Below are 15,463 nucleotides of genomic sequence, written 5' to 3'. Positions count from 1 at the left end.
TTCACGCTGTGGAAACCAAAGCTTTTAGGATCATTGGTATTTCCCACGATGAAGCCAAGTCTTTGGGTCTCTCACTGGAGGGAGGTCGGTGGTCTTTCTGTGTTATAGTCTCCTCTCTGGGCTTGCCCCCCCCCACCTGCTCTGGTTATCTGTCCCCCCTATATTTCCTCACGGCGCTCAAATTCCGCCAAAATCAAGAATCACTGCTCACCTTCACTCTTTCATTCCTCTTTCTTCCCACCTTTGGAACAAACTCCCACACTCTCTTCAATCCCATTCCTCTCTCCAGGTCTTCAAATCATCTGTTCACCACTATTTCGTATCTTCCCCAATCCAAAACCATGATCTTTACTACCCCCGTTAATCCACCCAAAACCCACCTCCTTCAAATTCCCTGTTTTCCTTCCTCAAAATCCCTGTAGTTCCATCTTTTTGACTCCATGTGCCCCACCCCGTCCCTCTCCCTTCCACAGATATCCCATTGTCTTTGTTCCCCATTATTTTGTGCTTCCCTCTCCTGCCCCTCTTATGTCCTGCCTTGTTGTACGTTTCTGTGTTAGCTCTTACACGAGCCTCGACTTCGTACAAAATAAAATAAAAAAACAAGCCTGGAATCGAATCCCAGCCATCACCCTGGTGTTTGGCATGCAGGGAGATTCGTGATTCATGAACGTGACTATCCATCAGGACGTTCAGCTGAAGGACCATCTACCAACCTCAGGTCATTGGTGGACAACAAAGATCCCATGGTGCTTTTTGTTTAGAGTAGGCAAGGTATCACCAACACCCTTGGAAACAGCTAAACCCACCTCCCCACCACCACCCCCCCAGCACAACCAATCAACTCCTCCCCTCCCCCCCCACTCACCATGCCTGCTGCCACCCCCCTCCCACACTCACCATGCCTGCTGCCACCTCCCTCCCCCCCAACAACACAACCAATGAACTTCTCAGTCACCTCAGCATGATCAACCAATGAACTTCTCAGTCACCTCAGCATGATCAACCAATCCTTCCTCCCCTCTCCCCCCACGACCGACCAACCAACTCCCCCTCCCCCACGACCGACCAACCAACTCCCCCTCCCCCACTCACCATGCCTGCTGCCACCCCCTCCCCCACTCACCATGCCTGCTGCCACCTCCCTCCCCACTCACCATGCCTGCTGCCACCTCCCTCCCCCCAACAACACAACCAATGAACTTCTCAGTCACCTCAGCATGATCAACCAATCCTTCCTCCCCTCTCCCCCTCCCACGACCGACCAACCAACTCCCCCTCCCCCCACGACCGACCAACCAACTCCCCCCTTCCCCCCACGACCGACCAACCAACTCCCCCCTTCCCCCCACGACCGACCAACCAACTCCCCCTCTCCCCCACGACCGACCAACCAACTCCCCCCATGACCGACCAACCAACTCCCCCTCCCCCACGACCGACCAACCAACTCCCCCCCCTCCCACCCCTCAAATAACTCCACCATGAAACATCAGTGTTGTTTATAATCACATGACAAAAGAAAAAAAATTCCACTAAAATACAAACTCTGTATTGATGCAAAAGATTATGCAATCAAGTTTATAAATGAGATTTTGGATATTTCAATGATAAATTGCCCTCCTAGTGATGATGGTGGCCTGGATAACCCCAACGATGTGAAGTGAATACTGCAGTGGTATTGAGGGAACACCACGGGACTCATTTTGTTCTGCGATGCAGACTTGCAATGAAGATCACATTTATACAAACAAACAAGGCAATGCTCAGAATACCGCAAAACCCAAATATTCAGGCTTTAAAATTAGTTTTTACACCAACAGCTTTGGATATCTCTAAACAGCTGTAATCAGGGGCCAGTTGCATGTCAGTACAAGGCACCAAAGGAAACAAGGAGGCAAGAAACCACAAGATATCGCTTCATTGAAAAATCCACAACGAATAGCATCTCCAAATATGTCAACAGTTAGACGTTTATAACAAACAAACCAACACACATCACTCTATTTTAAAGAGATGCACCTTACAAACACGGCATGGCGATGCCGAGGTTCGCCATCGCTGGTTCTTTCTGTGCACAATGACACAAGCACGAGAAATTGCCGAGATTTGGTTATTATTCAGAAATTGTTCTTTTTGAAATACAATCTCTCTCGGCAGTGTTCAGCAGCAATGCTCTTCACTCGAGACGCCCTTTCCTCAGAAACATTTATTTTTTATCCTTTTTCCTATTCTTTTTCGTGCTTCTCGGATGAGCGGGTCTCTCTTGCATCTCGACACCTCCGCACACGGTGCTGCCGGCTTGTCACTTTCGGTCCTTTTTTGACAACTTTGTCTCTTTCTCTTTCCCGAGTGGTTCCTTGCTCTTTGGCCTTCCTTTCATGCTGACCTTTCCTTTGGTTGTCGTCAGTTTGGCGGCAGCGTTCGAAGCTTCTTCGTCTTCATCAAGTCTTTTCCTCTTCTTCGTTTCAGGTAAGAAACCCCGCTTCTGCTGCCGGTGAGAAATCTTCGGCTCGTCTGAAATCACCTGATTCTTATTCTTCTTTTTTTTTGTCTTTTTTTCATTTACAGGGCATCTGGGTATTGAGAACGAAATGGATTAAGATTTTCAATAATCAAAAATATGAATTCCTCATTAATTATAGTCAGGAATTATAAGGTTAAACACGATTTCACAGCATTTGGTGGCTTCAGGTATTTTTGAATGCACAACTTTGGATACGTACGGGATATCCAGCAGGCGCAGAACATTGCACACGTTGGAGACCACCTGCTGAGGAACCTCGGGCTTGTCCACTTGGAGCAGCGATTGCAAAAGCGGCACAAGATCATCCGTTTCCACATTTATGCCCTCAGGGTGGGAGTCATGAGGTAAAACAACAAATTAAGCATTTGCAAAATTACCAAATCTCTTCCCTCTCCCCCAACTCCCAAGCCCCTCTATTCCCCCACTGGCCTCCAATATGTAAATTGTATACGAACTGGTTGTTACTCATTAATTTATTAAAACATTCCCAGCACAAGTTTGAAATTTTGACTTTGGCAACTTAGAAATTTATATTGTTTGGTGATATATTCCTAAAATAAACAATATTGAAGTTTAATTTTTCAGACTCTAAAGTTGATAATTTTCTCAACAACCCCACAACCAGCAATACTGGCCACAAAGCAGGTGGCCACGTAAGCCAGTGAACGAACACACAATGCAAGATTTACAGCCACCTTGATTGGTAATAAGGGTTCAAAGGCACTGATAAAACGACAAAGGCCGCAATGCAATGGAGAATGATCAATTTGTATTCTCTACAAATACATTTCAACAAGATCATAGCGGGACATTTGCAAAGCCGTCTCAAGAACCATGTCCAAGTTGCGATATGCAATACCTCTTTCTGGGCCACCCTGACAGAGAATGCAGCCAGCCCTGTGGCCTGCACCACAGCGTCCCGACCAGCTTTCAGCCGCAGGCTGCTTACGTCACCAAACAACTGCACAGGAAACAAAGGCTTCAGGGGAGGGAGGATATCAAGAAGCTATATGAGGTACACTCCCCATCTTGTTAGTGGAGAAGCTGATACTTGTAATCAAGAACAACGACATTAAAATGGTGCAGAAACCTCTTTTTGAACTACATCTAGAATGCAGCATCATCATCCATCCAAAACAGTTTTTCTTTTGCACAAGTATCCTCGATTCTGTGCTCATTCATTCTTGATACTGAGATCACATCAACACGAGTTAAAAAGGCAAAACATTAACTGTAGACTTGCCTTTACGAGTGCAGCAACGATACTGCGAAGGAGAGAGGAGAGCCGCGTGGCAGACATGGTACAGTAAACAGATCGAGGCTGCAGGATGTGAAGCAGTAGCTGGCATGTGTGGGCCTGGTGATGAGGATTATTACAGGACCTCTCCAGGATAGATACAAGAGTTTCTAGCAACTCCAGGCTGATCTCCTAAAGGTGGTTTGTTAACGAGTCAGTGAAGAACTGTGACATCAATGCAAGGCGATAAAATGTCCATCACCCTTTTTTAAAATCAAAAACAATTTGGCCATCATATTAAAATGGCACAGTTACTGCTCCATGTTCGTACCGGAAAGCGATGTACCAGGTCTGTGAACATGGGCAGGCTGTAGGAACTATTCCGTCGTGTCAGGAACTGCTCGAGGGCAGAGCGATATGTGGCAATAACTCTATCCATGATAATATAGCTCACCCCATCCTGAGGTGCGAGAACAACACACTTTATTTATATTACATCCACAAAACATGGAAAGCAAACATCTCTCCAGTGGAATACTTAAAGCAGAGGATACTTTGTCACCCACTGTCATTGCCCAATTAGAAAGGGACACTGCAATCGACATTGTGTGACAAGTGCACGTCTCATCCTCAAGTTACCCTCTGACCCAAGACATTTAGAGTTGGCTCTTGAGTCAACTCCGATTGCCCTGCTCAATAAGGACGTGAAGCTTGCTATATGTTCATGAAGATTTGTTCGAATCAGCACAAAACTAGGCCTCATACTTTAGTTGAATCCTTAAGCACAGCGCATTAAAATTCCTCACTCCTGCTGGAAAGCACACTTAACAACAATAAACCAAGTTGCACTGTACACCATGTTCAAAGAGTTTATTCGCTGGTAGACAAACGGATGGCAGCAGTAGTAGGGATTTGGATTCTAAGATTCTGGAAACCCAGAAAATGCCAGGATAATTATACGCTTCCATTGGATTAGTAATGGTAATACCAGCTGGTTCACAGGTCTTGAGCTGCAGGGATGGGGGGGGGAGGGGTCTGAATGCTGTGCCTCATCGAGCACTCTAACAGCGAACAGCAAAACATACAGGGTGTTCCAAAAAGACATGGACAGCTTTGATTTTTGTTAATATATATTGTTAATATATTGTTAATATATTTAATATATTTAGTTAATATATTTAATATAACAAATATATTGTTAATATATTTAGAACAACAAATGATACATTGATGCACTTTGGTTTATATTGTTTCGGATCTGGACACCATTTGCATTCAACACACAGATGTCCCAAAAGTCAGTTATGTCGTTAAGTATGTGTGTAGTCAGATCCCTTTCCTTTTGTCTAGTGGGAGAATCAAAGGCGTGCATTGCGATTTCTTTTTAGTGAGGTTATTCAATCTTTAAGGGGCTGTCACACCTTGACGTTTTAGCCAGCGTATGGCAAGTTATCAAAATGTATGCAAAACGCTAGCGTACGCTGAACTATTGATGCTTTTTTAAAGTTTTGGGCGTATAATAACGTGTTGGACGTATGCATAACATATTAGTTATGTACACAGAACGTTTCAATCACATATAGATAACTTATACCAACGAATGCTGAGCATGTTGTTGGCGTTCACAACCTATGCCCAACGATAGTCTAACTTATGCATAGCGCGCGGCAGCGTATTGCCGACGATCACGTGGCGTAGGCTATTCATAGGCTGTGGCTCGACGATTCAAATCATAACCGCACAAGACATCGAAGTGTGAAGCTGCTGTCACACCATGAGGTTTTAGCCAGCGTATGCCGGCGTATGAAAAATTTGCCGTACCAAGCTGGCACACGTCGAATACGTTATGGGTAAGTTTTGTATACGTTAAGAGCACGCTGGCATACGTCGTAGTACGCTGGCATACGTCGTAGTATGCTGGCATACGTTGTCATACGCCGAGTACGTCGAGAAATTTTCAGCATGTTGAAAATTTCTCCACGTACTCGGCGTATGACACACGTTCCACATACGTTGGCCATAAGTTGTAGGCATGTTACGTGATCGTTGACACACGTTACTTGTACGTTACTCATAAGTCGAAACACGTCGAGGTAATGGTTAGCGTCAGTGTTCCAGACTCCCTGGTTTATTTTCTTTTCTTTGGTATGACGGTGATGTTGACACTTCGATTTCTAGTGCGGTTATGATTTAAATCGTTGAGCGGCAGCCTATTAATTATATTATATTATAACCGCATGAGAAATCGAAGTGTCAACATCACCCTCATACCAAAGAAAAGAAAAGAAAAGAAAAAAAAAAAAACAGGGAGTCTGAAACACTGACGCTAACCATTAGCTTGACGTGTTTTGACTTATGAGTAACTTACAAGTAATGTGTGTCGACGTGTGTCAACGATCGCGTAATGTGCCTACAACTTATGGCCAGCATTATGCAGAACGTGTGAGTCATACATCAAAAAATTTCAAGCATGGAAAATTTGGCTAACAGCTCGGCGTACTGACATATGCCAGCGTGCTCTTAATGTATACAAAACTTACCCATAACGTATTCGACGTGTGCCAGCGTTTTAGCCAAATTTTTCATACGTCAGGCATACGCCGGCTAAATCGTCAAGGTGTGACAGGGCCTTTACATCCAACGAACAACCAACAACCATTCCATTCCCCCATCACGATCCACTACCCACTGCTGTCTACAAGCACTCTGACTTGCCAAGGCAGGGTCTTGCAGCCGTTCCTTGCCGCTTCCACCAACGTTCCTTCCACAAATGTTGTAACTCTTGCACGGCGGCCTGTGCAACATTGATACTGTTACTCGTCAAGTATGAACCCGCGTGGAAGACTGGCTGGGGTTTTCCGGCAGGGGCCGTTGCAGCATTGATACTGTTACTCGTCGAGTGTGGGCCCACGTGGAGGAGTGTCTGGGGTTTCCCGGCAGGGGTCAAGGCCCTGCCCCGGAAAGGTGGGCCGTAGGAGTTGTCCAATCCGAGGCGGACAGCGAGGTGTGTTCACCAAGGCCCCTCCCCGCTGAGGTAGGTCCATAAATTCCCAAGCACTCTCTGAGGTTGGTTGGTCTTTTGGAGTGTTGAGAGAGTTCCGAGAGGTTCTTAAGGGTTTTTGCTGTTGCGAAGGGGTGGTTACGAGGGGCGATTACACGGAGTGGTCACAGGAGGTCAACGTTGCTGTTACGAAGAGGTTTTTGCTGTCACGAGGATTGAGCAGAGGGCCATTGAGGCGGCGAACATGTCTCTGCTGGCCCTCTACAAGGAAGGACAGAGCGACCCTGACCCCCCTCCGTGGACCCCGATTATTCACCACCCGAACTCCGCCACGAGCCTCCCACGTGCGAACGGGACCGGACCAACGACCTTTATCACGTGCCGCATCGCAGAGCACGCCCTTCCTCCGACGGTCAGGTATCCACCAAACTCTGACCCCCAGCTTGTCTCTCCACGGCTGCGAGGGTCCAATAAAGACTCTGGGTTTATTTTCATTTTGTGTGTATGTCTATGTGTGGGCCCATCTTATAAGTAGAAACTGTTTAAGTGTTTGAATCGTTGTAAATCTCTCCTTGCTTGCATATTCGTGTTAAGTCTTGCATTGTGTCTTCATTTACTGTAAATAAATAATCACAGAAATGTTCCCAGTCCATTTCCGTCCCTTCTTGAATTGGTCCAGCATGGTTCGGATCTGAGGTTAGGCGGGGGGTTATCCCCGATAATCCGTTCATTCCAGCCGGCAGGGCTTTGGCAGTTTCCGCTCGGCTGCACCCGGACCGGAGTTGGTAGCCGGTAGTTGGAACTCTACTGCAGTCGGTAGAGTGTCCCGGTTCGAGCAAGACGTGCCGAGGGCGTGGTTTCCCCGGTAGTCGAAATCGCGTAGTTAATTAGGTAAATTGGTTATAGACAAATAGACCCCACGCTACGCGGTTGAAATATTGGCGACCAGGGTCGGTTAAACGACCCGCCGGCTCGCGGAGTTATCCGAGCGACGGCCTACAATTCCGGGGAGTTTGGTGGGAGATGATGCAAGCTTTCCCCACCTAGTGGTCGTTCTCGCCACCGACCCACAACAATATGATACAAAAACTCAAAGTTTTGTGCACACCATTGATACACTTCAATGTGAGCTCCTTTTGTCATGCGCAGGACATCAAGGCGGTCCACAAGTTCTTGCCATGTTCGACTCAGCATGATTGCACATGCAGCTGTGATCTGAGAACGAAGATCCTGCAGTTTTGCCACCTTGGTATTGGAGACAACATCTTTGACAAACTCCCACAGAAAAAACAATCAAGGGGGTTATGTCTGGTGATCGTGGGGGCCAGGCGGCTGGTCCGTCTTGGCCAATCTTGTGACCTGGAAATTCTTCATTCAGGACGGCTCGAACAACGAAGGCCCAATAAGGGGAAGCGCCATCCCGTTGAAAAATACTATCAGGTTGCAGGTCTTCAATTTGTGGCAATGTGAATCCTTCCAACATGTTCATTTAAATTGTTGAGGTCACTGCATCCTCTACAAAGATAAATGGACCCACCAAGCAGTCATGGAGAAGGCCACACCACACATTCACCTTTGGATGTGTTCATTGTGTCACATGTGTGTTCAATGACCACATGGGGGTTTTCAGAGCCACAGATCCTCACATCGTGTTGGTTGACCATCCCCGATAAATGAAAGCAAGTTTCAGCTGTGAACATGATTTTCTTCAGGTAATTTGTGTCATCCTCTATGCGTCTGAGCATTTCCAAGGCAAACACCTTGTGTTTGGGTCCGGCATTTGGTTTGAGTTCCTGCAGAATCTGCACCAATCTGCAATTTATAAAGCCTGTCTTTGATGTAAAATCCTGTGTAGATTGGTGATTGGTAGTCCCAGTTCTCTGGATGTGTGTCAAATTGATTTTATGGGACTTTGTTGAAATTATTCGCACACTCGTTCAATGTCTGCTGCACTTGTGCTTGGTCGACCGACACTTTTCTGTTTGTGATAAATTCCAGTCTCCTTAAACCTCTTGTACTACTCTCTGATACTCATCCGTGATGGCCGATTCCTTCCATACCTTGTGCAGAAATTATGCTGAACTTGCATGTCGATTAACCAATCGACGCACTGAGCTTTCTCCTGTACAGTTGTCATTTTCTTTTACATTAGACCACCAGACCTTAAAGTAAAGAAAAGTTTCTGTATCATATAAACCAAAGGGTATCGTATAATTTGTGAAACGAAATATATTCACAACTAAAGTTGGCCAGGTCTTTTTGGAACACCCAGTTGTTCGCGGTTGACTCCAACTTATCCTTTTCATGGCAAGTTGCTTTCGTCACCAAAAACCTGCAGTTTACGCATAATCCTAGTCACCTGGGTTTACACAACTTTTTATTTTTGTATACAGAGTCAAAACTCTTGGAGGAGTAAGAACACAGAACAAAACAGGACATAACGGAACAAAAATAACAGTCGAAAGAGAGGGGGAAACACGAACAGCAGGGTTGAAGGACAAAATAGAGGGAGACTTGGGTAAATAATGGATGTGGGGGAGGAATGAGTGGGAGAAGAGGCCACATTGGGTGGACAAGATGGATAAAAAAGAAAAAGAAACCATTATTAGGAAAAAAAACAACTGATAAAAGAGCTTGTGATTTCGCAATACAAAAATTAATAAAAAATGAATTCCATAATTATTCAGCAAGTCTGAGACAACATGCTAAGACCTCCGCCACATAATGAAGGATCCACGAGAACATATTGGGCACAATACATTTTTGAAATATCATGCTATATATCATTTTTGGCCCTATCAATGGTGAAGAATCACTTTTAAAATTAAACTAGACGACCTGTGAACCCGTCGGGTTCCCATTGTGACAGCGGTTGATAAAAAAAAAAATCATTTCAAAAAAATTTAAAAAAAAGATAGCTCCAGCGAACTATACCGCGGAGGTTGTTTGCATTGATCAAATAATCCCGAAGAGTACTTGACTGACTTGGGAATTGATTAAAAAATTTTTTTTTTTGTCATTGCCCGATTTGAACGAAACTTGATATTGCACGTCAATGTGAAAAAAAAAAACAGAGAAAAGAAAGTCGAAGAAATTATTGTGCGAAATCTTCGAAACACAATTTTATTTATTAATGAACACGGAAGTATTACATCAAAATGGCGATGTTTATTTTATGCTTAAAAATAAATCGTTTTTTGTCTAGACTAAATGTTTGAGATTTTAAAATAAATCATTTCAAGAAAAAAAAAAAGGATAGCTCCAGCGAACTATACCGCTGAGGTTGTTTGCATTGATCAAATTCTCCCAGAGTACTTGACTGAATCGGGAATTGATATTTTAATAATTTTTTTGTTGCCCACTTTTAACGACACTTGATACTGCACACCGCAGGAGAATGGTGAGTAAGGTGGCCTTAAAATGTTTGTGCTGTCGTGTACCGTTTTGGCTGTATTTTGGGAACATACATACATCGATATATATAAGATGAGAGTTTTAGTAATATACTAGACAATCCATGAACCTGTTGGGTTCCCGTTGTGACAGCGGTTGATAAAAATATCATTTCCAAAAAAAAAAGATAGCTTCAGCAAACTATACCACTGAGGTTGTTTCCATTGATCAAATTCTCCCGAAGAGTGCTTGACTGAATCGGGAATTGATTTTTTAATAATTTTTTCGTTGCCCGATTTTGACGAAACTTGCTACTGCACACGGCAGGTGAATGGTGAGCAAGGTGGGCCGAACATTTTTGCGCTATCGTGTACAGTTTTGGCTGTATTTCGGGAACATACATACATACATATAAGATGAGAGTTTTAGCAATATGTAGATCGATAATGATTGTACCCAGATCCAGATTCGGATCTTCACCAAAATCGAATCAATTCCTCCTTGTCACACACCCAACCTGTCCACCAAGTTTCATCCAGATCAGTGTTCAACTTTTTGAGATATTGTGCACACAGACAAACAGACAAAGGGATGAAAACATAACCTCCTTCACATTAGGTGGCAGAGGTAATTACAGGCCAATTAATTTACACCATCAGTGTCCCAATGCATGTAATCCTTATTCACATGCGTTTGGCGTACATTGCAGTTTTTTTTTTAGGACATGTGACCACTAATTGTCATGTGACACTTTAACAGTAAGTCGGATTTGAATGTATGTGGTATTAAAAAGTGCGCAAGACCCTGGAGAGAAAAAAAAGTAATTAGAGGAAAATTCGAAATCTCCAGTGGTTGCAAAAAAATTGTGAAATATGAGAGCCACTCCCCCCCCCCCCCCCAGTCCAGTTTGGGTGAATGGGAGTAGAAAAGATCATGGTTGTGGATTGGGGATGATCTGAGATTGTGGTAAACAGCTGTCTTGAAGATCTGGAGGGAAGAATGAGATTGAAGAGAGTGTGGAAGTTGCTTCCATAAGCAGGAAAAAAAGAGGAATGGATGAATGAAGTTGAGCAGTGATTCTGGATTTTGGAAGTTTCACCAGAGGATTAAATGGCCTAAAAAGGCAATGTTTTCATTCAATGTTTATTTTCAAAATCATTGCATCGAGGAAAAATTAACCAATTAGTAAACAGAACGAAACCACTCACCGTATGGATTTTCTCCCCTTTGGCCACATTTTTTTCCTTTTCCTTTCCAATCGCTTCAAAACCAAAAGGATCTGATGGCATTGCATCACATCCACCCCGCAGCACACGAAGCAGGAACAACGATCCGCTGAAGGAAAGTGGGAAATGAGAAAACATGATCAAACATGCATATCATGAGCATACTTGTCCTGTGATGCGTGTATACATGCCTTCCTGATCCTAACAATAAAAAACAAGAAGTTCTGAAGCAGTTTGGGAATCAACATATTAGATCAGACTAACTCATGCATACCCATAACTTGTATTTTTCATTGACACTCTACACCTTGCTGTTTGTACAAAAAAGGGCCAAACATACCAGTACTTTGTGACAATACACGACTTTAAAAAGTGAAGTGAATTATACCAAAGTGGCTGAACAGTTACACCATGAGAATGGAATGAAATGGGGGTGCCATCGCATTTCCCCACACTTCCTACCTCAAGTAAAGTTTAAAGATGTGAAAAAGTTCCACCAGGAATGACCCAATATCAACTCCCCCCTCCCCCACCATTTTGACCCCTGTGACCCTACATCCTCACTCCCTGGGCATAAACCAAGGGTCAGATAGAAAAAAGTGTTACATATTTAATGCGTCCCCCAATGCTGATTCCAGACACAAAGTTTCATTTGAAAATGTTTTAAAATGTGATCATTTCATTTTTTGGTATTTCACCATTTGACCCCACCCCAGGGGGGCAGGGCCAAAAATAATATTGCTCTCATACCTTCTTGCCATGTTGTGATTAAAATTACCAAGTTTGGTGAATTTCTGCCCAATTGTTTAGGAGACAGCGTGATGGACAGACAGACAGACAGAGCTGATTACAATATCCCGTCGTTTTTTTCAAAAAGTGTGGGGATAATCAAGTCCACTATATAATCAATCAAATCATGTAAAAAAAAAAAAAAAAATAAAACAAATCTGCCATTTGAAGAAGCCCTGATATAACTAACTCTCAAGCCTAAAGCTTAACCAGGACATAATTAAAATGGATGCACAGAGGTCATCGCTCCGGGCAGAGGCCAAACCTGAAATAGTACGAGCCGACTGATGGGTCGGTCTGTCGCCCAGCCCACAGCACAAAATTTGCTAGCATGTTGTGAAGCTCTTCCTTCAACCAATTTTCAAAATGCCGTGGACTCGGTCGAGATCTGCAGATCGCCCTGCAAATGGAGCCACAGAATATTCTCACCTACAAGCAGATTAAAGTTCACCATGAAACTTAAGCCACAGCAGGCCGGGTGCTCACATGAAGACATTGGCAACCTTCCGCAGGTACTCTTGCTCCTGCTGATCTGTATCTCGTCTCATACCAGAGCGGATCACAGCAAGAAGGGGCTTCATGAAGTAAAAGATGGTTGGGCAGGAGGAATTTCGTGAAACAAAAATCTGCAGCAGGTCGAGAACCTGGGAATAAAAGCAACCAGAGCAGGAAGTCAGTCGAGCGATCGAACTCTTCAGACACGAGTCTGCCAAACATCGATACACAATGGTTCACCTTAATGTGAAACTCCCTTTCAAGGCGACGAACACCCCGGGCATTGTCCGCTTCCACACGCCGTGCTTCACGTTTCCGCTTGTGCTCGGCAAACACACGTGACAGCGGGGCATCTATCGCCATCATTTGCTCATCGTCCATTTCCTCCTCACCCTCGTCACTACTCTCTCCACCCTAACGCACCATCACACAGAAGCTGCATTTAAACCGCCAAGAACCGAACAATTTCCTGGAAAACCTTTACAATCCAGAAAGTGTACCTTATTACACATCCCAAGGCAAAGCTTTATGCCACCCCCATTCCTTTTATATGCGGACCAAACTCACCGACTCTGTTGTCTTGGCTCTTCCTTCCATCTTACAACATGGCAGCCCATGTACAGACAACCCCAGTATTTCTGAACACTCCGTGAACCCCTGCACTCCCCTTCCCTTTTCACACTGTGGTTGCTTTGTCAGTCTAGCAGTCTAGCCTTTTACTCTCTCATTCACATCTTCATCATAACACCCAACACCCAAAATAAAAATTAAACATTTCACAGCCTAGAAGTTTTTTCTTTTTTTTTTGTAATCATTCTTTATCAGTTCCCTTTTTCATAAAAAGAGGATATTGCTCAGATCAGATGAAGAAGTTAAAAAATTAAAAACGAACATCATGCAAAATGTTCACCTCGTCTAAAAAGTCGAATTAAAACAATGTCTATCATTCATGTGTTCGTTGTTTCTGAAGGCATCTTCAGCTTCTAAAAAATAACCAATTCGAGTTTTCAAAAATCAGGTATAACATGGCTGTCAGCACTGTGCAAAAACAAGTCAATTGGGTACCAAACTGAAAACCACCGCACAAAATAGTACCCATGGATGCAAAAAGGGCCTCCTCCTCCACCACCACCACCTCCTCCTCCTCCACCCCCATATCCTCATCCTCACAACCAGCCAACACTGGATAAGTCTCACACAAACGACAACAGCTATCTGTGTGACCAACAGCACAACGAAGATCAGACATTTAAAATTGATGTTTTCATCACCTAAAATCCTAAATGATGTGAGCACCACAATGATCAACGGGTTCGAGATTATATCAACGGAGCTGGGCAGGGAGCATTAACTGTGTGCTGTGCAAGTTGTAGAAGAGAATTCGCAAACGGAAAATGAAGATAACGTCATTGTGTAATTCATAGAACGAGTACACCCACTCACTAGGGAGCGGCAGGAAGCGTCAAGTTATAATCTTCTCTCAGGTATACAGATTACAGTCGACTCAGTTCCGTTATAAAATATTGTAAGCAACTTGGAGCACAGGACACACAGCAAAATGCAATTTATTTGGCAAATCTAAAGATGCTGACGGATAATTTTCTCTTGCAAAAATAATCAGACAAGAATATGCTACAAACCAAGAGGTTCCCTGATAATTAAAAATATATAAATGAAAGTGCCTTTCAGAGACACACTGTGCACCTCCTTGAGGGTAAATTATACCAGGAACCAATACATTCTTCTGCACAGATCTTGTTGAAGAGGAACTGCTTTATAAACCGCAAGTTTCAGTAACTGGCAGATTTGGCAGTCCTTTACAAGAATGAATCTTGTGGGGAGGCAGTTGCGGTCAAGCAGCTCAATTTCTCAACTTGGAGCGCTAACAAGACTGAGGGGAACTTTAGGTCACTCGTAAGCTTGCAATAAGTTTGTGCCCAACCTGAGACAAGCAAGCAAACGTCTTGCCAATCTCAAGGATGAGCTCCCCAAGTAGTGTTCTTCCTCAAAGTCATGGTGGACATTTTAAAAGTCAGTCTCTGGTTGATGCCCCCCCACCCCTCCATTCCATCCCTCACCACAAAACTGATCTCTACAGGCCTTGCTCGAGATAGGCCAGAATGTCGTAACTGTGTTTTCCTTTAAGCCTCGTGTAATCAACCCATCCCACTCTGTCCTCATCTTACCCAGACGTACCTACTGTCTACTGGACGTTGTGTCCTTCCTCATAGAAGAAGGTTTTTAAAAAAAACTCCTGTCGAGCCTCAGAGATAAGTCGAGATGGCATCAGTGTCCATGCCCTCAAGTCGTGCTGTCATGTGCCACTATTTGGTCAAGATTGGTACCTTGTTTTATTGTAACACCAAAGTGCTCTGTGTGCATTCTCAAATTTATTTGGGTGTTTATTTCAAAGGAAATAAACAAATGCTGATGGACTCTGCCATGATGTGTATGCGTATGTGTGTGCGTGTGCGTACACACACACACACACACACACACACACACACACGTATGTATGTATGTATGCATGTATGTATGTATGTGTGTGTGTAAACCTGGTGTTGCCACAGTGGATAGGGCAGCGGCTTGGGGTACAAAAGATCCTGAGTTCAAGCCCCGTTGGGCCACTGAATTAATACACCAGGGGATTGACTCAGCCTGTCATCCTTCCGAGGTCGGCGAAATGATTACCAGTGTACTGGGCCGGTGTATACCCCGGTTAAAATCGGTGTACCATATCCCTGTGTCGGAAGAGGCGATCAGGGTTGCGTCAGGAAGGGCATCCGGTATAAAAC

General features: G+C 44.1%; 1 protein-coding gene across 1 annotated transcript in view; it reads right to left on the bottom strand.

The window, feature by feature from the left end:
- Positions 1-1,485: 1,485 nt before the first annotated feature.
- Positions 1,486-15,463, bottom strand: part of MYBBP1A (MYB binding protein 1a) — a 54,459-nt gene continuing 40,481 nt past the window's right edge. Inside the window, exons 18-26 of the mRNA XM_085879283.1 lie at positions 12,909-13,082; positions 12,660-12,817; positions 12,439-12,573; positions 11,367-11,493; positions 4,096-4,224; positions 3,771-3,956; positions 3,387-3,488; positions 2,727-2,851; positions 1,486-2,576 (exon numbers count right to left, since the gene is read on the bottom strand). Coding sequence (XP_085735409.1) covers positions 2,306-2,576; positions 2,727-2,851; positions 3,387-3,488; positions 3,771-3,956; positions 4,096-4,224; positions 11,367-11,493; positions 12,439-12,573; positions 12,660-12,817; positions 12,909-13,082 — 1,407 coding nt within the window. The 3' untranslated portion in view covers positions 1,486-2,305. The remainder of the gene's footprint in view (positions 2,577-2,726; positions 2,852-3,386; positions 3,489-3,770; positions 3,957-4,095; positions 4,225-11,366; positions 11,494-12,438; positions 12,574-12,659; positions 12,818-12,908; positions 13,083-15,463) is intronic.

This window comes from Eptatretus burgeri, chromosome 4, assembly GCF_056783735.1.
Source record: "Eptatretus burgeri isolate ZD-2024b chromosome 4, Ebu_testis_v1, whole genome shotgun sequence".
In the NCBI taxonomy this organism is placed as follows: Eukaryota; Metazoa; Chordata; class Myxini; order Myxiniformes; family Myxinidae; genus Eptatretus; species Eptatretus burgeri.
Note: the sequence above shows the minus strand (reverse complement) of the source record. Positions and strands in the feature narration are given on the sequence as shown.